Consider the following 22500-nt stretch of genomic DNA (forward strand, 5'->3'; position numbering starts at 1 on the left):
GTAATCATTATACTTCGAAGACCTTAACTACTTACGCTAATCTTTGGTATATCTTTTTAGATAAGAGAATGATATATACATATATATATATATATATATATATATATATATATATAAATATATATATATACAAGATATATATACAATGATAATTCACAAATCGTTAATAATAAAGTTCGTCAATTTAATTCGAATTATAAAAATATTAGATTGAATCATATTTCTCAATAGTCCAGTCAATTTTTCTCTCTCTTTCTCTCTCTTTCTCTCTCTCTCTCTCTCTCTCTCTCTCTCTCTCTCTTTCTCTCTCAAAAGAAGTTGAATCTAGAAGAACATTATTCCATTTCTATATTATTCCATTTCTATTATATTTTCATATGGATCGTTAAAATCACGTTCAAATTAATTAAAATAACAATCGTTGGATGTTAGAATAAATTGTTACAATTACATATAAAGAATTGAATTCGAATCTGTGAGAGTTAGAAAGTACACTTATCCAATAATAGCATAAGTTAAAAATAGACATGGCGATTCCTTCTTTTTTATTTTTAACAAAAGTAACGTTTATTCGTGGAAATTCTGTTGAAAAATAATAATCGATTCTCGAACGGATAAACAAAAATCTTTCCAACAAAATAAAGTTGACCGAGGGAACGTAAATAGATACAAAGAGAACAAAGAAAGAAAAAAAAAGATACAAAAAAAAAAAATAAAATAAAAAAAGAAAAAAGACAAGCAAAGAAAATAGAAGAATTTCACGTAAGAATCGAATCTCAATTATTACGATTAACATACTTGAAGATACTATCGTCAAAAAATACGTGAGAATATTTTCGCGGGAATCGTATTTAAATTTCACAGTCTAAAAAGAAAGAGAGAGAGAGAGAGAAAGAGAGGGATACAGGAAACTTTGACAGAAAGAAAAAGAGGAACGATATAATGTTCGCACGTCACTTAACTTAATTAAACGTACTTAATAAAATGTTATAATCTTAATGATACAATCATGTATATGTTTATGCATGAGAATCGCTCTTTCTCTCTACCTCTACCTCTCTCTCTCTCTCTCTCTCTCTCTCTCTCTCTCTCTCTTTCTCTCTCTCTCTCTCTCTCAGTTGAATGAAGAAATAAATCTTAAACGTGCACGCACATAAACACATAAACACACGAGTGTACACGCGCGATTACTAATCCACATATATATTTATATATATATATATATTTACGTACACAAATATAACAATCGTTCTCCGACGTATTCTCAGAGAATAAATAAGTAAGTAGATAAGTAAGTAAATAAGTAACTAACTAACTAATTAACTAAGTAAATAAGTAAGCAAATAAGCAAGCAAGTAATTAAGTAAGTAAGTAAGTAAGTAAGTAAGTAAGTAAGTAAGTAAGTAAGTAACTAAAGTATCTTCTCCGTTCGTACGTTTCGAGCGTTACTGTTTTCGCGGTGGCTTACAGCGGTTTACTGACGTTTACTGGCGCCGAATCGGGAGAGAGAAGACATCGAAGGTAGTTACTCCGCGCGTTCTAAGGTTCTCCAAGAATAGTTCGCGGTCCCTCGCCTTCGGCATCATCCTCGGCCCTCACTGAGGGGTGAGGGGCTGTTCTATATATACACGCGTGAATCTCCTCTTCCTCTAATTCTCCCTCTCCTCCTCTACTACCTCCTCTTCCACCCCCACCTCCACCTCCACCTCTTTCCTCCACCAGCATCATCGTTCCCTCCCTCGTGTACCTTCTTTTTTATATTTCTTTCACTCTTACCACTCATATATACCTTTTTCAATTATCTCTTTCTCTTTCACATAATCTAATCTAAATGTATATTCCTTTGTAAGTACATACATACATACATATATATATATATATATATATATATATATATATACGTATATTATATTTGTAGAAACATAAGGTAGGATTGTAGATGGAGGGTATAGAGTAGTTGTTCGAGAATATCCTGGTGGTGAGAAATATCGTTGCGATACCGTCGATGACTCTTCGTTCACTTACGTAGATTGTTGCGTATCTTATGACTCCATTGACGATGATAGGAGCTGCAAAATAATTCCCGTTGAACCCTCGCTTTTCTTTTTTGTATCCTTTTCTTCTCTCTTTTTTCTTTTATATATATATATATATATATATATATATATATATGTGTATATATAAAATTATTATATTACTATATTATTATATTATATGTATATATATATATATATATATATACATATATATATATATATATATATATATATATATATATATTCAAAACAAATTAACGTATTGGAGAACAATTGTATGTATTAATTAAATAAATACTTCTTGTATATTAAAGAAAATAATGATTTTTATTCATGAAAGAATGTGTATATCCTATCTATTTTAATAATCCATATCCTGGTCTCTTTACTTTTGAGACAATTAAAATACAAACAATTAATTCTTAAAGGAAGTTTTATACATGTAACATTTCTTTTCTTTTCTTTTCTTTTCTTTGAATTTTGTTATTTCTACATTTTACCACAGATTTAATAAAAAAAAATCTGTAACACTATATGTTGTTTTATACTATGTGAAAATCATTAAAGGAAAATTGACCTATTAACACGTATCAACCAGAATATATTGTATACATATATAAATATATGTATACGAAAGTAAGTAAAATAAGGAATGTCTTTGGGTGGTTTTAAAACCGTTATCCATATATGGACTTGCTGTGGAAGTAAATGGACGCCATATATATATATATATATATATATACTCTTGCAAGTTTGAAACTCATCGAGTCTTGTAAACCATACAAGGACGAAGAATGATCTACGCACTTTTATCGTTTCGTTCTTTCGTAATTACCTTCGTAAAACTGTTTTTCTTATAAACTCAAACGACTTTCGATCTATTATTCGAATGACATTCATGATTAACCAAAATTAAATATCGTGAAATCTCAAATGACTTATCGTTCAGAATACGAAATAAATAATAAAAAATTAATAATAACGAATAAATATGAAAGATAATGGAAAAAATGATTAATTCATTTAATTACTTACCTTTTTAATATAAATATCTTTTATCGAGAATATCCATGCGAATGTTATAGAAATGTTTAAGATACTTTGTCAGAACGTTATTTCAAATATTCTTTTTTGAATATTTTCGCGCCTTCTCGTATCTTCAGCAATTTTGTTTCTCCGTAAGCTCCACAGATGGCGCGGAGAATCGTATAATCGTTCATCCTGACAAATAATGTCTTTCTTGGAATATGATATGTCATACTTGATACTATTGATTCCTATAAAAGAAAATGATTTTGCGATGATGTAGTACATATACATATATACCATATGTTAATACAGACATATATATATATATTATATATATATATGTTTTTATATGCATTCAATTGATACATCCGTGATAAAAATCGATCGTAAAGTTGGACAAAGAAATGGTTTAGAAATCGATAGGAAATGAAAAGTGACGATAGTGGACAAAGGAAACTGTGAATCGAGCTGTAGATATTTTAGTGAAAAATTGGACGAGTATGAAATCACTTCCGGTTAAAAGTAACAAATCGATTCAGTCATTCAACCTCATTTTTACTAAGAGATCCTTTGTTTCCAACTTCATTTGACTAAATCGATAAAGGGAAAGATATATATATATATATATATATATATATATATATATATATTCATATATATGTATATATATATATATATAAAATTATCTTTGTAATGAGCATGCGAAGAAATATACGAGTTATTCACGAGAGGAACCTATAACATCGACGTATCGAAAAAAAAATGAAAGTAATGAATAATAACGGCTTACCTCGTTCAATCATTTTCTATATCCTTTTGTAAAACTCGAAGCAGAAAAGAGATAAGTTCCACGTCGTTTGACTTACGAGATTTACGAACACACGAAAAATAAGCTACTTTACCGACAGTCCGGCTGGCAACAAAATTCGTCTTTCAAGAGGGACGACGCATCAATGTGGCAAGATTGGTTGGGTGTACGTCGTACGTAATATTGGCGAATGAAAGTTCAAGAAAATTTTTAATCATTGTAAAACAAGTCAACGTATTTTTCTTACGACAAAAAGTGTAAGACTTAATTGTCGATGAGTTGGGATCGTCGGAATATAGAAAAGGTAACGATAACATTATTAAATACAGACTTTGGGTCGTAGTTTTTTTCTAAAGGGGAAAAAAGCAAAAAAAAAAAAAGAAGAGAAAAAAAGAAAAAGGAAGAAAAAGAAGGTGAATGTGAATAATTGTATCGTCCTTGAGTAAAGGATAAAAGGAGGAATAAATACGTGCGTGGGGAAAAAAAAAGAAATAAAAATAATATAGTTATAAAGAAGGAGAAAGAAGGAAGAAGAAGACAAGAAGAGATAGACACAGAGAGAAAGAGAGACAGTGATAGAGAAGGAGAGGGGGGGAAAGAGAGAGAGAGAGAGAGAGAGAGAGAGAAAGGAAAGAGGAAGAAAGGAGTGAAACGGAAGAAAGGTAAGAGGCAAAGGGGGCGCTTGTGTAGAGTGATCGTGCGTCTGCTGCTGGTGTGGTGGTAGTGCGCGCGTTTGTAAGCCCCGAAATTCGGTGATTGAAAAGAGAAAAGAAGTTAAAAAAAAAAAAGAAAAAAAAAAAGAAAAAGCAAAGAAAAGAAAAAGTGGTGCTGCTAAGTCGGCCGGGTTGATAAGAAGAACGAATCGACGGACATAATACGGCGATCCGTGAAGTCCGATGTCTAGTGCTGAGGTGGTGGAGAGTTCCGTTGACCCCCCAGCCAAGAAGCGACGCGTTGCTGCCACAACGGGAGGTGCCGACGACTCCGCGACGATCGCAGACATGGCGAAAAACGGCTCGACATCCCGGGCTCCCGCCGAAATCGACGAGAGTCTATATTCCAGGCAGCTTTATGTCCTTGGGCACGATGCAATGCGTCGTATGGCAACATCCGACGTCCTGATTTCTGGATTAGGTGGTCTTGGTGTAGAGGTCGCAAAAAATGTCATCCTTGGCGGTGTCAAATCTGTCACGTTACATGACGATGCCGTATGTCAACTTTCAGATCTTGGTTCACAATTTTATCTCACCGAGGAAGACATAGGTAAATATTAACGTCGTTTATTATTGTCGAATAATTATTTAAAAAAAAAAAAAAAGAAAAAAAAAAGAAAAAAAGAAGATCATTGAACTCCCATGGACTTATGTGATTATTTTAATTTTAATGGAAAGATTTAAATGATTCGTCTGATAATAAAATTCTGATTCTTTTTTTTGATTCGTTTGTTTGTTTGTTTGTTTGTTTGTTTTTTTTTTTTAGGTAAAAATCGTGCCGCTGCCTGTTGTCATCGTCTTTCAGAGCTTAACAATTATGTCCCCACTTCGTACTATTCAGGACCATTAACGGAATCCTTTATTAAGAAATTTAGGGTCGTCGTTCTGTCGGAAACACCTCTTTCCGGACAATTACGCATTTCTCAAATAACTCATGAGAACGATATAGCGCTTATTATAGCAGATACTCGTGGTCTCTTTTCTCAGGTATTCTGTGATTTTGGTAATTCATTCACTGTTGTAGACACCAATGGTGAACCGCCTGTGAGTGCTATGATTGCTAGTATTTCAAAGGATTCAGAAGGAGTTATTACTTGCTTAGATGATACACGTCATGGTATGGAAGATGGTGATTACGTAACCTTCTCAGAAATTCAAGGCATGACAGAGCTTAATGGTTGTGAACCTAAAAAGATAAAAGTACTTGGTCCGTACACCTTTAGCATCGGTGATACATCAACGTATTCAGAATATATTAGAGGTGGAATTGTAACGCAAGTTAAAATACCAAAATCATTGCATTTTCTATCGCTTGATGAAGCTTTGAAGAAACCAGAATTCTTAATAACTGATTATGGAAAATTCGATTATCCTAAACAATTGCATTTAGCGTTTAAAGCTTTAGATCGTTATCGTGAGAATGAGGGAAGAATGCCTAGACCATGGAATCAGGAAGATGCTGACGCATTTATTGGAATAGTTGAAAATATTAAAAAAGAAACTGAAGATGATATTGAGATCAATAACGATTTAATGACAACATTTGCTAAAATCTCTTCCGGTGATTTGAATCCTATGAATGCTACAATAGGTGGAATTGTAGCTCAAGAAGTAATGAAAGCTTGCACTGGAAAGTTTCATCCTATATATCAATGGTTATACTTTGATGCCATCGAATGTCTACCTAAAGATCAACCTAAAGAAAAAGATTGCAGTCCCCTTGGTACCCGTTACGATCGACAAATAGCTGTTTTTGGAAGACCATTCCAATCGAAGATTGGTAATCTAAAATATTTTGTTGTTGGAGCAGGTGCCATTGGTTGTGAGCTTTTGAAGAATTTTGCCATGATAGGAGTTGGATCAGAAAAGGGTTATGTTACCGTAACAGATATGGACTTGATTGAAAAATCGAATTTGAATAGACAATTTTTGTTCAGACCATCCGATGTGCAAAGATCAAAATCGTCTACAGCTGCAAGAGTTATTACAGGAATGAATCCTGACGTGAGAGTAATTGCCCATGAAAATAGAGTTTGTGCCGAAACAGAAAAGATATACAATGATGAATTCTTTGAGGATCTTGATGGAGTTGCTAATGCTTTGGATAATGTTAATGCACGCATTTATATGGATCGTCGATGTGTCTATTATCGTAAATCTCTATTGGAATCTGGTACATTAGGTACGAAAGGTAATACTCAAGTGGTTGTCCCATTTTTAACCGAATCGTATAGTTCCTCACAAGATCCGCCAGAAAAGAGTATACCAATTTGTACTTTAAAGAATTTCCCTAATGCAATAGAACATACTTTACAATGGGCTAGAGATTATTTTGAAGGTTTATTCAGACAAGCCGCTGAAAATGCTGCTCAATATATTTCCGATTCTCAATTTGTAGAAAGAACTTTAAAACTGCCTGGTACACAACCATTAGAAGTACTAGAATCTGTTAAAACTGCATTGATAGATGAAAGACCTAAAACATTTGCGGATTGCATTGCATGGGCTCGTTGTCACTGGCAGGAGCAATATAGTAATCAAATCAGACAATTACTTTTTAACTTTCCCCCGGATCAAGTAACATCGAGCGGACAATTGTTTTGGTCTGGACCAAAACGTTGCCCTGATCCTTTGATCTTTGATGTAAACAATACTTTACATATGGATTATATCATTGCTGCTGCTAATCTAAAGGCGAAAGTCTATGGAATTAAAACTAATCGGGATCGCGAAGAGATTGCTAAAATTGTTTCTACCGTACAAGTACCAGAGTTTACTCCAAAGTCAGGTGTCAAAATAGCAGAAACAGATTCTCAAGTTCAAGTATCCAATGGCAGTGGAAATATTGATCATGAAAGGCTAAGTCAATTACAAGAAGAACTGCCAAAAGTTGAAGAACTCAATGGTTTATTACTATATCCTCAGGAATTTGAAAAAGATGATGATTCTAATTTCCATATAGACTTCATTGTGGCAGCATCAAATTTACGTGCTACTAATTACAAAATTGCACCTGCAGATAGGCATAAGAGTAAGCTTATAGCTGGAAAGATTATTCCAGCAATAGCTACAACAACCTCTGTAGTAGCTGGACTGGTATGCCTAGAGTTATATAAATTAACCAGAGGTGTTAGAGACTTATCCGTTTATAAAAATGGTTTTGTTAATTTGGCCTTACCATTCTTTGGATTTTCTGAACCTATTTCTGCACCTAAATTAAAATATTATGATACAGAATGGACATTATGGGATAGATTTGAAGTAAGGGGAGAACTTACACTCAAAGAATTCTTAAATTATTTCAAAAAGCATCATAATCTCGAAGTCACTATGCTATCTCAAGGTGTATGCATGTTATATTCATTCTTTATGCCAAAACCAAAATGTGAAGAGCGTATGGGCCTATTGATGTCTGAGGTTGTCAAGAAAGTATCAAAGAAAAAATTGGAGCCACATGTAAGAGCATTGGTATTTGAACTCTGTTGTAATGATGCCGAAGGAAACGATGTTGAAGTCCCATATGTACGCTATACTTTAGCCTGATTCTCCTTGAACATTCACCAGTAAACAAGAAAAATGTCTACTTAATTGACTTAGCCTTAGTGATTTTTACAAATTTCTATTTTGCAATGCCGATACAGGAGGTAATTGATTTTTTTGTCTTTGTATAAGATGTAAGGTTCATAAAATAAGAATACAAGTTTATTTCTTTTGTCAGCGCTTGGTAGCATTTTCAGTGCTTGAATGTATCTTACTCAGACGATCCCCCCCTTTATTTACTGATTTAAACCAAGAGGTTCTAAATTTTGAGATCGTACTTTTTATTATCATACTTTTCTATTATTTTGCTATTCTTTAATTCTAAATTTATCACTTGATTCCTTCATTATTTCCTTTGTGTAATTGATTAAATTAAAATACTTAACTGTCTAAGTTCTAAATATTATCTCACAAAGGACAACATTACAATAAATTCAGAAGAAGAAGAAAAATAAAAAATAAAAAAAAAAGTATAGAAATAAATAGAATTAAAAGCATTTACAATCTCATACGAAACATTCAATGCGAGTTACAAATGTGGGTATAATAATAAATGTGTTAATATTATATGTGAGCTTGAAATTTGGCATGAACTTTAAGTGAGAATATTTTTAATGATTAATATGAAGCTGAAAGAGTGTCCTAGATATTATCAAATTTATAAAAAGATAATCATGAAGCGAACAGTTGTGGCTTTAATGAAATAATAATTAAAAGAATAAATTGTTAGATTTAAAAAGAAAAAAAAAAGAAAAAAAGAAAATAAAAAAAAGGGAATCATCATGGTAAGAACATTCTTATATTATCTGACTTTACTATTTTATATATAACAGTAAATTGTAAATTATTAGCCAATATTTGCAATATATTCTTAGAGAAGGCGTCACAGTTGCAATTAATACATTTAATAGATGTGAACAAAAAATACAGTGTAGAGTAGCGATGATAAAATATCTTTCCTCTTATCTTATTTTTATCTCCCCGCCCCACCCCTCTTTATAATAACAGTTTACGTGTATGCACAAAAAAAAAACAAAAAAAGAAATTATGTGCCCTTTTTGTTAATCCGTTTTTTTTTCACGCTTTTATATATTTAACATGAAATTTCGTACGATTAAAATAACGTGCAGAATGAATAACATTGAATTTTGTCTATATCCGCTTAGTAAAAATCTCATTACGACATAATGGACGAACAATTTGATTGAAGCTGTGCTTGTGATTGATTAAACTTGGTAGATAAGAGAAGAAGAAAAAGAAAAAAAAAAAACAAAACAAAAAGAAAAAAAAAACAAAAACGAAAAATGCGCATTTGAGGAAGCCTTTAAAAAAAATATTTAAAAAGAGAAAAAAATAATTAAAAAAAAAAAAAAAAATAAAAAAAAGAAAGAAAGAAAGGAAACAAAATTACACGTCACACCAAGGATGTCAGGAAAGGAAGATATTTTAATTTTAAAAGAATTCAGATATTTATTGTATTATTTTATCGATAAGTCGTAAATAGATGTGTTTGGATTTCAAAAACATAGAAAATATAATAATGAAATAAAATTGAAAATTTGTGTTAATTTATTTAAATGTTAATTGTTTCTAACTTTTGTTTTTTTTTTTTTTTTTTTTTTTTTTTTTTGTTACGAGAGATGTTAACCGTTTGATTGAAAAATTAAGGTAATGCTATATATATATATATATATATATATATATATATATATATATATATATATATATACTTATTATTTTCCCGTAAGATCGTTTTTATCAATTCTATTAAGCTCAAATAGTATTTCCATACAACTGGATACATATCTTATAAAATACAATCAAAAGAATTGAATATCGTATAAGTCCTCAAAGATATTTGTACAAAGGAGATTAATGTGCATACGTATATTTCAATTTGTTTTGTAACCTTTGAAAATTTATAATGAACAAATTTTTAATAAGTTAATATACGACGTTTCATTGAAAAATTATTAAATCAAATAAATTTGCATTTATCGTATAGCAAGCCGCCCCAATCGTAAGAATCTTTCTAGGAATGACCTTTCATTTGTCCGAATTTCCTTTATCGCGAAATTTATTCTTATGTTATTTTCAATATATTCTTTATTATTATATCGATAAATCCCTTTAATTCCTATATATATATATATATATAGATATTAAAGATATTGGGAAAACAGATATAGAAATAGGATTAAAAAAAAAAAGTATCTACAAATAGGATTTAAAAAAAAAAAAAGAGAAATATAACCGAGTATAAAAGATATTTGCCACTAGAGAGCGCGCAAGTCGCGAAGGAATGGCGGAAATCATGGAAATTAGGTTAGAATTCGTATTCTCTTCGATTAAATTCTAATTTTTGATTATATTAAAAATTTACTAATATGAGTTACACATAAAATGATTATATTTCATATCGTATATATGTGAAACGTGTAACGATAAAAATGAAAGGGATTATTAATCTACGTTATGTCTCATCAAGACAATATCTAAATAAATATGCACGATTATGGAAAATAGTCAATATTCATGACATTTATAATTGTCGTACATTAAATACTACTGTATTTCTAAATTCGACAGTATCTAATGTCGACAATTTCAGTGACAATAAAAAAGAAAAAAGAAAATATTTACCCAAAGATGGATTGTCCCTTCGAGACTTTTTGATAAAAAACAATGAACACGATAACAATGTTTCTAATATTCCTACCGTTGAAAATATTCCATATATTCATAATGTACATGGTCAAAATCAAAAAGGTAAATATAAATAAGGTATGTTTATTTATCTATTGGATTGTTTTTCTACAATAATATTTATATCATTCTTACTCATGTTTCAGTATATTTTGATGTTCATGGCTGTGCAATGAATGTCAATGATACAGAGATAATATGGTCTATATTAAAAAGTCATGGTTATCAATTTACGAATAATATGAAAGATGCTGATATTGTGCTTTTAGTTACTTGCGCTATTAGAGATGGTGCGGAACAAAAAATATGGAATAAGTTATTTCATTTAAGTCATATGAAACGAAAAAGGATAGAAAAAGTTCCTTTAAAAATTGGATTATTAGGTATGATCAATATATTAAGAGATACTATGATTTATGATCGTCCTTTTATTATTTGTTTATGTGATAGGATGTATGGCGGAACGTTTGAAGCATAAAATATTAGAAAAAGAACATGCAATAGATGTGATTGCTGGTCCTGATAGTTACAAGGATTTGCCAAGACTTCTGGCAAAAACCGATAAAGAAACTGCTATTAATGTTTTATTATCGCTCGATGAGACTTATGCAGATATCTTACCTGTTAGGCTTGATTCAAATTCTGTCAGTGCATTTGTGTAATGTATTTGAAATTTTTTAACATCAATTACATTATCCAATTTCCAAACAGAATTTAAATTTTATTATAATTTTATTATTACTTGCAGTTCCATTATGCGAGGATGTGACAATATGTGTACATACTGTATAGTACCATTTACAAGGGGTAGAGAAAGATCAAGACCTATTGATAGTATCATTAATGAAATTCAACATTTATCGGATGAGGGTATAAAGGAAGTTATTCTTTTAGGACAAAATGTAAATAGTTATAGAGATTTATCTCAATCAGATTTTTATACACCTTCAAACATAGAAACTAATCTTGTTAAAGGATTTAAAACAGTATATAAAACTAAAAAGGGTGGATTAAGATTCAGTGATCTGTTAGATAAGGTATCTCTAATTAATCCAGAAATGAGAATAAGGTAATTATTTTAAGATAGATATTTTAATGAATAATAGAAATGATAAAATGATATTTATTAAATTGATTTTTTATCAGATTTACGTCACCTCATCCAAAAGATTTTCCCAATGAAGTACTCGAATTAATAGCAGAAAGGCCAAATATTTCTAAACAGATTCATTTACCTGCACAAAGTGGTAATTCTGCTGTATTAGAAAGAATGAGACGTGGATATACAAGAGAGGCATATATTGATCTTGTAAATCACATACGTGATATACTACCGGAAGTCGCGTTATCCAGTGATTTTATTGCTGGTTTTTGTGGGGAGACAGAGGAAGAATTTCAGGATACTTTATCATTGATCAAATTAGTCAAATATAATACTGCCTTTCTATTCGCGTATAGTATGAGAGAGGTAATCTGAATCGACTAATCAATATATGCGAAGATAAATATTCATTCATAAATATTTGTTGTACAAATATAGAAAACGACAGCATATCATCGATACAAAGATGACGTTGAAGCAAACGTTAAATCAGATAGACTCCAAAGAATGATAGCATTGTATAGAAAAGAGACAGAAAAATTGAATGGTATATACATAGGTCAAAAACAGCTTGTACTCGTGGAAGGTGTAAGTTTTTCTTTTCCTTTTTTTTTTTTCTAACAGATATATATATATATATATATATATATATATATATATATATATATATATATCAGTACAATTGTGAAAAATATTTATTAGATTGAGATATGTGTACATTTATTTTTGGTAGGTGAGCAGGAAGTGTGATCAGAAACTTCAAGGAAGAAATGATAACAATATAAGAGTTTTACTTCCTTGTGCCAGTATACCTATCAGTGAACATTCAACTACTAAAAGAAAAATAGAAGCTGGTGATTATGTAGTCGTGAAAATTTACAAATCTAATTCAATGACATTAATGGGAGATCCTCTTTATCACTCTTCCATCTCTGACTTCACTTCTGATACTGAAAAAACGAAGCATCGATATATTCTTTAATGTGTAATAAAAGACACATTGTACCAATTATTAGGAGCATAAAAAATACAATGTCATTCATATATTTCTATATTGCATTAAGATAATCTAAAAATTAGATCGAAGAAAACTTGTACATAGTATGACACACACATGCACACGTAGCGCAATAAATATTCTTAATTTATATATTTTTTTTTCCTTTTTTCTCTCCTTTTTTCCCCCTTTTTTTTTCTTTTTTTTTTTTTTCTTTTGATGCATGGCAACAAACAGAATTAAATTTCTACTGCACACACGACGATCGAAGATTATTCGTAACTACGTTAATATGATGAACAAAAACTCTTATATTTGTACTCAAATTACAAACATTTCGATCTCTCTTTTTAACATAATATTTATATAAAAATATGAACACAGGTATATATATATATATATATATATGTAAAAGAAATCGCTTGTAATTGCTATTATTCTACAAAAATGAGCACGTATTGGACAACGTTTAAAAAATAATGAGAAGGTACGCGAATAAGTCTATAGAAGAGAACGTAGTTGTATGAATTACCTTTCGCTAATGACGAGTTCACAAAATTACGAGCGAGCTCGATTTTGCGTCATCTTTGGAAGTTCCACGTTCACGTTTGTGATAAATCTCGCAAAAAAAAGAACAATAAAAAAAAAAAAAAAAAGAAAAAACAGAAGAAAATTACATTAAACGAGACTCGCAGTTCCTATATTAATGACAACATTGTCTGCGCCTCTTTCGTATACAGTTAAGTCATGTCCTCTTGGTTGTTCCAATAAGGCAGCCAATTGTTCTCCACTTGGGAAGGCACCTCCTTGGGAAGGTGGTAGAATAACATCGCATTCTAATTGTCCTTCAATTTCAAATGTATGTTTCATTTATAATAATACGTTTCCATGAACATTTTGCCAATTTACTATGTGAATTTTCATTACCTGAGAGAGAAGGTGAGGCTCCCTTACTTGATCCATACATACGAGTACTATATCCAGAATCATTATGAGCATCGTGTAAGAGTGGAGTAGGACTATAAACAGCACTACGCGATCTGTAAGGCATCCTGGCTATGCTGTCGTAATGAACATCTTCTTGTATAACACCTTTGTTCGAAACATTTCCTTTTAGGGCTTCTGGTTGTTCCATGTCATCCTCTCCCTCGCTACTTTCACTGTTATTACCTACATTGGTAATAAGAATGTTATATACGTTAGACATTTATTCGATTTAAGAAAGGATAATTTCGATGATAAAAATAAGAAAAAAAATAAAACTGATGAGATTCTCCCAAATATTTAGGTTACCTTCACCTTCACCATGCCAATTATTCCCTACACCACCCTGTGGTTGAATCCTTTTGTTTTGTGAACATTGACTGTGTTCCGGGCTGGTAGGTTCGCTACTACCAGAACGTTGTCCACGCCAGCCATTATGCATGCCAGGTACTTGTTGAAATCGTTTAATCATCTCATGAACGCTACGACGACTCGGTGACGATCTCCATTCTCCTGAATTTTCTTCGCCATTTTTACGAGTCGCGTTATTTTCTTCCTGGCTAATATTAGTACCCTGTTCCTGCGAGAGAGAAGTCTAAAATAAAAGCATAATGGCAAAGTAATAAATCAAACTTTGATCAGGTATAATGCGAAAAAATGAAAATATTTCAGATTTACCCGTTGCCGACGAGTCTGTTGTCTCGAGCCCATAGACGGCGATGATGCTGCACCAAGAGGAGAGCTACGATCTTGCCTGATGACACCGTCGAAAGTCTCATTCAATCTTGCTGGAACGTCAAGTACTCTCAAGGTCGACCTAGCCATACCCGATCCCGAAGGAAGATCCTTCATCGATTTGCTTAGCCTAGGTATAGCAGGAATATCTAAATCATCAAGACTACCTCGATAAACAGGAGTTTCACCAGGAATTTCAAAGCTTCTATCCTGTGGTCTATCATCAAGTAAATCCTCGAGAGATCTGGCACGAGTAGGAGGTACTTGATCGTCGACATTCGACGTTCTAGCTGGTCTCTCACTGTGCCTACCTCTACCACCACGTGATAATTTCTGTTGAAGATGTTGATGTCTTTCGTCGCAACGTGCTCTTTCAGCTGCTACGCATCTAGTTAATTCGGAAATCTGTCCGCGGGTTCTTCTCTCGAGATTAGCCACTTTCAAATCCAATCTTTCATGTGCCTGATCTATATGTGCCTTCAATTCTGCCTTATCTCTTTCTAACTTTGCCTCCATATGCCTGAAGAAAGGTGCACAATAACAAGTATACCCTACACCAACCGGACCCTTTCTTATGTTACCAGCCAAGTCTAGATAATATTGTTCACCCCTTCCTAATGGGTCAGGTGGTAACGAGTCTAATCTTGGCTGTGGAAAAGAATCTGGATCTGGATAATAATGGCAACCATAAGGTGACCATTGTCTTCCCATCACAGCCTTTTCAAAATGTACTTTGTGAGTCTTTCCGCCGCTACCGGCACTACCTCCTTTGTGTTTCTTTTTTTCCTTCTTGATCGTACAACCATCCCTACTACCACTGGTACCGCTACCAGTCTTTTCCCGTTTCTTTTCGTTTCTATCGCACTTAACAGCGACAGCACTGCCACCACTGCCATCGACCTTGTCGTTACTCGATTCCTCGTCCCGACTTTTGCTACGGGCTCTACTCTTGCTCCTTGCCTTACCGATTATCTCGAGTATCTCCGTCAGGTTTTTGCGACGAGCTATATCCTTCGCTGTCTCGCCCTGCTTGTTTCGCAGCGTCCTATCACAACCGGCTTCAAGAAGTATCCTCGTCAATTTCCGACGGCCCATCGCTGCGGCAATGTGGAGTGCCGTGTCACCGTTCTGCGTGATCGAGAAAATAAATGAGACCACATATTATTAATGAAATTAATTTTCGTTTTTTTTATTAATAGAAATTTTCAATTTTTCCTTTTATTTCTTTTTATATATATATATATATATATATATATATATATATTCTCAAAATTTTCAATGATAATATACAATGACTGTAGAAAGTATTCGTATATTGATTTTCATTATTAAATCGTAAATCGTGTATTACATATATTTTAATTATTTTTCTATCATAGATGATATTATTATATATTTGTCTCAATTTAATTGCAAGTAAAGTTAGTTAAAATTTAATTTATTTTGATTAAGAGTTATGTATATGTTAAAGTTGATCGAAGTTTAAAATTTGAATGTACTGAAATCCATACGTATATATGGTGTATTATTATTGATCATTTTTATTATTGCATTTTTATTATTCAATCATTACGTTTTTTTTTTTCGTCAAATTGAATTTACAAATGCTATGCTCACTTACTTTATTTTGTTCAGAGACCCTGCAGAGCGCCGATATTAAGATACGCGTAACACCTGCGTGACCGTAACGCGCCGATGTATGAAGTGGCGTGTCTCCATACTGAAAATAATAATAAAAAACAAATATATATATATATATATACAGATATATATAAAAATAAAATAAAATTTAAATTATTCCGATATTAAATATGCCGGAGGGAGAAGGTATCGAAAGATAGTCGTTCGAGTCGTTAAACCGGATGGGCCAAGCCTATGAACGTCCACTGCGATTAATGATAGTGATGAATGAATTTAATAAATGATTAATCGAGCATACGATTACGTGGATATTTATGACGATAGGGTAACGTGTATGAAAGAAAACAAAAAAAAAAAGAAAAAAAAAGAAAACAATTTATCGCGTTACCGATAAGTATTATTCCAGTGTTATCGAATAAATTCGTAAATTTAATCGATTATCTTTTCTTCAAGCACGTAACGAGATCGATTCAAATTTTACAAATTATATTCCTTATAAAATATAATTATAAACAATTCCTTTTATCCCGTGAGTATTAAGATTTAATTGGAAAGAAATAAACGGTATAAACGTGAATCATTATAAAATTGTTAACAAATTCATCATATTAGTAAAAACGCTGAAAATATTAATGTAAATCAACAAATACTTTATTTGGTATTGTAAATTTTGTTTCTTTTTTCTTTTTTTTTTTTTTGCACGAAATTCAATTACAAACAAATAATTCCAATAAAACATGAATCATTATAAAATCATTAACAAATTCATCGCTTAGGTGAAAAAAGAAAAAAGAAAAAAAAGAAATGAAAATATCAATGCATTTGGTATTGCAAATGTTTTTTCTTTTTTTTTTTTCTTTTTTTTTTCCACGGAATTCAATTAGAAAAAAAACACAATATTCCAATAAAACATGAATTATTATGAAAAAATGGCTTTATCATACAGTTAAAAAAAAAAAAAAAGAAAAAGAAAAAAAAATAAAAGAAATGATAATAACAATGAAAATGTGAAAAATGTGTAAATATTTTGTTTAGTTCATTGAAAATTTTTCCATGAAAATTAATTCAACTAAATGATCATTCAAATGAAACATAAATTGTTTTACAATCTAATAATAAATAATAACATATGTATGCCAAGGGATTAATTTCAATTGCCAAGGGATTAATATTAAATTCGTTGTAGATCTAATGTCATAGATGATAATAAATTAAAAAATAAGAATAATTATTAAAGTTATTCTGTTATATAACATACATTGTTTTGAAGATCGGGATTGCATCCAGCTAGAAGAAGTTCTCGACAGCTTTGGTTATGGCCATTTTGACAAGCGAGGTGAAGCGGCGCAAATCCAGCTAGATTCCTCGCGTGCAAAGGAGCGCGTTGAGTCCCGAGGGCCTTAGCCAAAGCAGCAACAGTCCGGCTGTATCCTCGCCATGAGGCTTCGTGCAAAGCCGAGTTTCCATGCTGAAAACATGCATGCAAATTTCTCTTAGCACGTTCCCCATAAAGTCTTTCTATGTGAAACAGACTAATCGATAAGGATCGATTCGTCCTCGCTGATATTTTTATTTTTATTTTTATTTATTTTCTTTCTTTTCTTTTATTTTTTCTTTTTTTTTTTCTCTTTTACCAAGTCGGTCGACCTTCTTTATTTTTTTTTTCCTTATTTCTTATTCAAAAGAAGAACCTTTCATGACCCGAACGGAATTCATCTTCGGGAGAAAAGAAAAAAGATTTATTCTTACTTTCTCGATACTGTTTCGTAATGTTCGAGTTTTTCAATAATTTTTAAATAAATAGATAATAAATAGATGATATACGGGATGGATCAAAAATTTCTAGGTTTGTAGTTTTATAATCTAAAAAAGAAAAAAAAAAAAATAAGAAATAATTGTAAGTTTTTACGATTGATAAAATAAATTGACGAGCCTCGAGAAGAGAGTTTTATAATAATCACCTAAAAACTCATTGTTATACTTCGCTTTTTATAAAAAAAAAATATATATATATATAATAATAATCTTGGTGTATGTATCAATATGATACTGTATTTATCCGATTTTTTGTACATTTAAATAGTATGCATATATATATATATATATATATATATATATATATGAAGTATATTACATATTATAGAATTAAAATATATTTAAATCGGATTTAAGATTAATTAAGAAACATTAATTTTTTTAGGAAATATTTATTAATAATCTAACATTAATAAGAAATATCGTATACATAGAAGAAGATGTAAGATAAATAATGACTAGTTAACAATTTTATTTATTCTATTAGTATTAATTTTTCATTTCGAAAATTTAAAACGTGATTGTAAAAAAAAAAAAAGAGCGAGAGAGAGAGATAGAGAGAGAGAGAGAGAGAGAGAGAGAGAGAGAGAGAGAGAGAGAGAGAGAGAGAGAGAAAAGAAAAGAAGCAATAACTTTTAACTTTAAATTGGTTGTATGATATGACAAAAGAGAAAGAGAAAGAAAAAGAGAAACTGAAAAGGAGTATGAACTTCCTGGTTGAAGTAACTCTCTTCAAGTGCTAAAAGCATCAACAGATTTATGCAAATAATAGATCCTTCCACTCCTACGGTGAAGGATACCAACCTCGTCGTAAAATACTGCCACGGTTACACCGCACTAAAATCAAGAGTTTCGTTTACGAGTCTGTTGTTACCAATGGTTGTGAGCCTTACATACTCTCTCTTTCTCTCCATTTCTCTCTCTCTCTCTCTCTCTCTCTCTCTCTCTCTATCTCTTTTTCTGTCTCTGTTTCTCTCATTCTTACTTTCAATGGAGTGGCTGAGTTTAATCATGTCCGCGGACGTTATCAGCGTACATCATGGTCGTCCATTCAGACGGTAATTTATCACGTAATGTCTCCTTCGTAAAACAGCATCGTAGTCTCTTACCTACGAACCGGTTGCAGGTGAAAACGACTCGTGCTGCTGGTCGTACGTGTCACCCTGGGGTTAACGATGATTCTTCCCAAGGCAAAGGACCAACATCGAGAAGCTGAGCTTCTCTTTGCGTGGCTAACGCAAATCTAAAGAATCTAACACGTATCCGTCGATGTTATTTTAAGGATTACGATATTACACATTATTTTTTCTTATTTATATATATATATATATATATATATATATATATATACATGTATGTGTGTGCCTGAATGTATGATGATTCCATGTAATAAAAAGATCCTTCGTAATTAGAAATTACTTCGATTGCTAGTGTCGATCGTTCGAGCTTATTCGAGACTCTCGACACCAATGCTTGCCGACGGCGTCCCTAATGACATCCGTGACCGTTATCATCCTTACATCGACTTCTCTCATCTTCCTAGTCATTTATCAAGCGGTGTCTTTGAATAAAACAACGTAGTAATCGAGCACAAGTCACTTGTAAAGATTCTTTTTTTTCTTTCATCTCTTTCATTGCCTATCCGAAGAAAAATATATTCGAGGATATTGACGGTCATTCTCGAGTAGTAGTAGTAGTAAGAGACAAAGGAATTAACTTCGAAAGTTTTCTTTTTCTTTCTCTTTTTCGCTTTTTTTTTTCTTTCTTTTTTGTTTTCTCTCTCTCTCTCTCTCTCTCTCTCTCTCTCTCTTTTTTATGAATGTTCAATAATTCACATAATTTTCTCTCGTACACTTATTGGAAATATCCTTGATACTTGTACGTTGTAATTGTTAATATTTTTTCTTTTTTTTTCTTTTTTTCTTTTTTATTTTTTTTGGATCTATCAGTAACACCAAAATCGATATATAATGCAAAATGAAATAATTTTAATTACACCCGATACGTTTTGTGATTTACGCGGAAACTTTTTTTCGGTGGTTTTCTTTTTTTTCTTTTGTTTTTGTTTTTTCTCTGTGTTTCTTTCTTTTCATGGAGGATTAGTAAATAATCGTCCTGTTTACGCGCTCATTATTACTTTTCTTCTTCTTCCATTATCAGTGATTATTCTTTGTAAAAAAAAAAAAAAAAAAAGAAAAGAAAAAACTATAGTTTAACCCAACAAAGTACTAAGAACTAATACTTAAGAAAATTGACTGATTGCGCCGTGATCGATGGAAAAAGTTGAGACTAATGCAACGGAGTGTTGGATCAAACAACTGTAAAAAAAAAAAAGAAAAAAAAAAAAGAAAAAAGAAGAAAAAAAGAAAACGGTACTATATAATCGATTGCGTCATAACTTATTTCTTTATTACTTTGTGATAATGATCAAAAGATAAAAGGTCAACGCGATATTAGATTCTTAGATTTCAATTTATACATTGACAATGAATAAAATTTATTACGATTTCATTTTTTTCTCATCAGATCTTTATCAAAAACTTCTTTTCTGAGAATATATGAAAGAAATCTTTTTATAATTTCTTCGATCTATTTTTCTTTTTTTCTTTTTTTTTTTTTCCTCTTTTCGATTCGATCTTCGGTCGACTCTTCTTACGTGCTTTTCTTCCGCGTAAGGAAGAAAAAAATAAATAAAAAAGGGAAAGAAAATAAACAAAAAGAAGAAGAAGAAGAAGAAGAAGAAGAAAAAAGAAAATACATTGAAACAAATAATCCGCGTAAATCGAGAAGTCGGGGTTGTACTATGTTGAAAGATAGAATCAAGGATTCGAGTTCCTTTTAAACGTCCATCTAGAATCCAATCCTTCGAAGGGATCGTTCGTAGAGTTTTCATCGAGTCCGATATATCTCCTGGCACTCGTCACGATCGCCATCTTCCTTTTCCTCAGCTAAGAAAGTCTAATGGAGACGTGAATACTGAAAGATTTACTCTCTCTCTCTCTCCTTCCCTCTCTTCCTCTCCTTCTCTCTTTCTCTCTTTCTTTCTTTCTTTCTTTCTCTTGGAAATGTGAATGGCCCTTATCGTGGGCGTCTCCCGTGCTGGTAGGTAACGTCTTGCACTACATCACGAAACGTCTATTCAATTTAGATCAGCCAACCCTCTCTTGGGGCGCGTACGATCGTTCTGTTCTTGGTCGATTCGATCGACCTAAGGAAGAAAAAGAAAGAAAGCAAAAAAAAAAAAAAGAAAAAAGAAAAAAAAAGAAAAAGGAAGATAGAGAGAATAGAAAGGATAGAAAAAAGTCAATGTAACTCTCTCTAAGAGAAACGCCCTTCACTCTACTTGCTAAGACATTTGCTTCGTTAACATTCGAAAAAGATATTATCGATATCGAATCCATTTACTCTGGGGGAACTACTTATAACTCTTACGAATTATGATTCCTTCGAAAGATTCAAGGTCTTTCTTGAGTAATCAGAAATATCAAGGAAGTCAATCTTTTATTTAACTTTAACAAACCGATACTATATAAATATTCTAATATGCTAATATTAGATTAGAATTATCAAAGATTATATACATTTATACAAACACACATACGCAGACTCGTAGATGTACTATATATATATATATATATATATATATATATATATATATAAATATATATATATAGATATCTATACTATCAATATAATTTTTATTATTTTTATAATCAATAGAATCAATATGATTATTAAATAGATTAAAGAGAATATCATCTAGTTTTTCGTATGTAAATGAATTTCTTGTGAAAATGAAAATAAATATAATTCTGAACGTTCAGATTAATATCTTTCTCTCTCTCTCTCTCTCTCTCTCTCTCTCTCTTTCTTTCTTTTTCTCTCTCTTTCTCTGAAAGTTTTTGTAACGAATGGATTAACACAAGAGAGTTCGTTCGATGTTGCGAGAAAGTACAAGTCCAATGAGTAGGAGGTTTTGGGATCCTTGACCAAGATCGAGACCATCTTTCTCATCTCGCATGCATACTCGACGTCATTAACGGACTCGGAATACGCGGCCTTACTCGGCCATGGAGAGAAAGAGAGAGAGAGAGAGAGAGAGAGAGAAAGAGAGAGAGAAAGAGAGAGAAAGGAAGAGAGAGGGGGGAGAGAGAGAGACCAGTTCAGAAAGTAAAACGAAGAAGAAAAAGAGATAGTGAGAGAGGTAGAAGAAGAGAAAGGGGCATATATATATATATATATAGAAAGATAGAAAGAGAGAGGAAGATAGAGATAGAGAGATAGAGAGATATAGAGAGTGGGAGTGAGATAAAAGGACGGGAACAGCAGCAAGCAACAGCAGCAGCAGCAGCAGCAGCAAGCAGCAAGCAGCAACATGGGACCGGTATATACCA

The 22500-nt window shown here is 31.8% G+C and overlaps 4 protein-coding genes across 16 annotated transcripts in view; 2 read left to right on the plus strand and 2 right to left on the minus strand.

Annotated features, from left to right (window-relative positions):
• The window catches only part of cher (filamin A protein cher), a 43339-nt gene extending 41695 nt beyond the window's left edge, over window positions 1-1644 (minus strand). For 2 of the 5 annotated variants that reach the window (XM_035870990.2, XM_035870989.2), the window contains exon 1: window positions 1436-1640. The gene's annotated coding sequence lies outside the window, so the exon portion shown is untranslated. Of the gene's footprint in view, window positions 1-1435 lie in introns of all 5 variants that reach the window. The other 3 variants (XM_035870986.2, XM_035870985.2, XM_035870987.2) reach the window with 3 other exon arrangements.
• Window positions 1645-3768: 2124 nt separating this feature from the next.
• Uba1 (ubiquitin-like activating enzyme 1) lies at window positions 3769-9233 on the plus strand. Its single transcript, XM_035870993.2, has 2 exons — window positions 3769-5136; window positions 5353-9233. Exons 1-2 carry the CDS (start codon window positions 4770-4772, stop codon window positions 8127-8129), a joined length of 3144 nt encoding a protein of 1047 aa, XP_035726886.1. The 5' UTR covers window positions 3769-4769; the 3' UTR covers window positions 8130-9233.
• Window positions 9234-10410: 1177 nt separating this feature from the next.
• Window positions 10411-13082, plus strand: LOC118443677 (CDK5RAP1-like protein). Its single transcript, XM_035871024.2, has 7 exons — window positions 10411-10895; window positions 10979-11215; window positions 11283-11490; window positions 11581-11901; window positions 11979-12300; window positions 12373-12522; window positions 12668-13082. Exons 1-7 carry the CDS (start codon window positions 10577-10579, stop codon window positions 12914-12916), a joined length of 1806 nt encoding a protein of 601 aa, XP_035726917.2. The 5' UTR covers window positions 10411-10576; the 3' UTR covers window positions 12917-13082.
• The window catches only part of dgo (ankyrin repeat domain containing protein 6 diego), a 131026-nt gene continuing 121601 nt past the window's right edge, over window positions 13076-22500 (minus strand). For 6 of the 9 annotated variants that reach the window (XM_085658314.1, XM_035870996.2, XM_035870997.2 and 3 more), the window contains 6 exons: window positions 17550-17759; window positions 16272-16370; window positions 14594-15778; window positions 14225-14510; window positions 13859-14101; window positions 13076-13776 (listed from right to left, as the gene is read on the minus strand). In XM_085658314.1, the coding sequence (XP_085514440.1) occupies window positions 13610-13776; window positions 13859-14101; window positions 14225-14510; window positions 14594-15778; window positions 16272-16370; window positions 17550-17759 (2190 nt within the window). In that variant the 3' untranslated portion in view covers window positions 13076-13609. The remainder of the gene's footprint in view (window positions 13777-13858; window positions 14102-14224; window positions 14511-14593; window positions 15779-16271; window positions 16371-17549; window positions 17760-22500) is intronic. The other 3 variants (XM_085658320.1, XM_035870995.2, XM_085658310.1) reach the window with 3 other exon arrangements.

Source organism: Vespa mandarinia, chromosome 1 (genome assembly GCF_050613455.1).
Source record: "Vespa mandarinia isolate Hongniang chromosome 1, ASM5061345v1, whole genome shotgun sequence".
Lineage (NCBI taxonomy): Eukaryota > Metazoa > Arthropoda > Insecta > Hymenoptera > Vespidae > Vespa > Vespa mandarinia.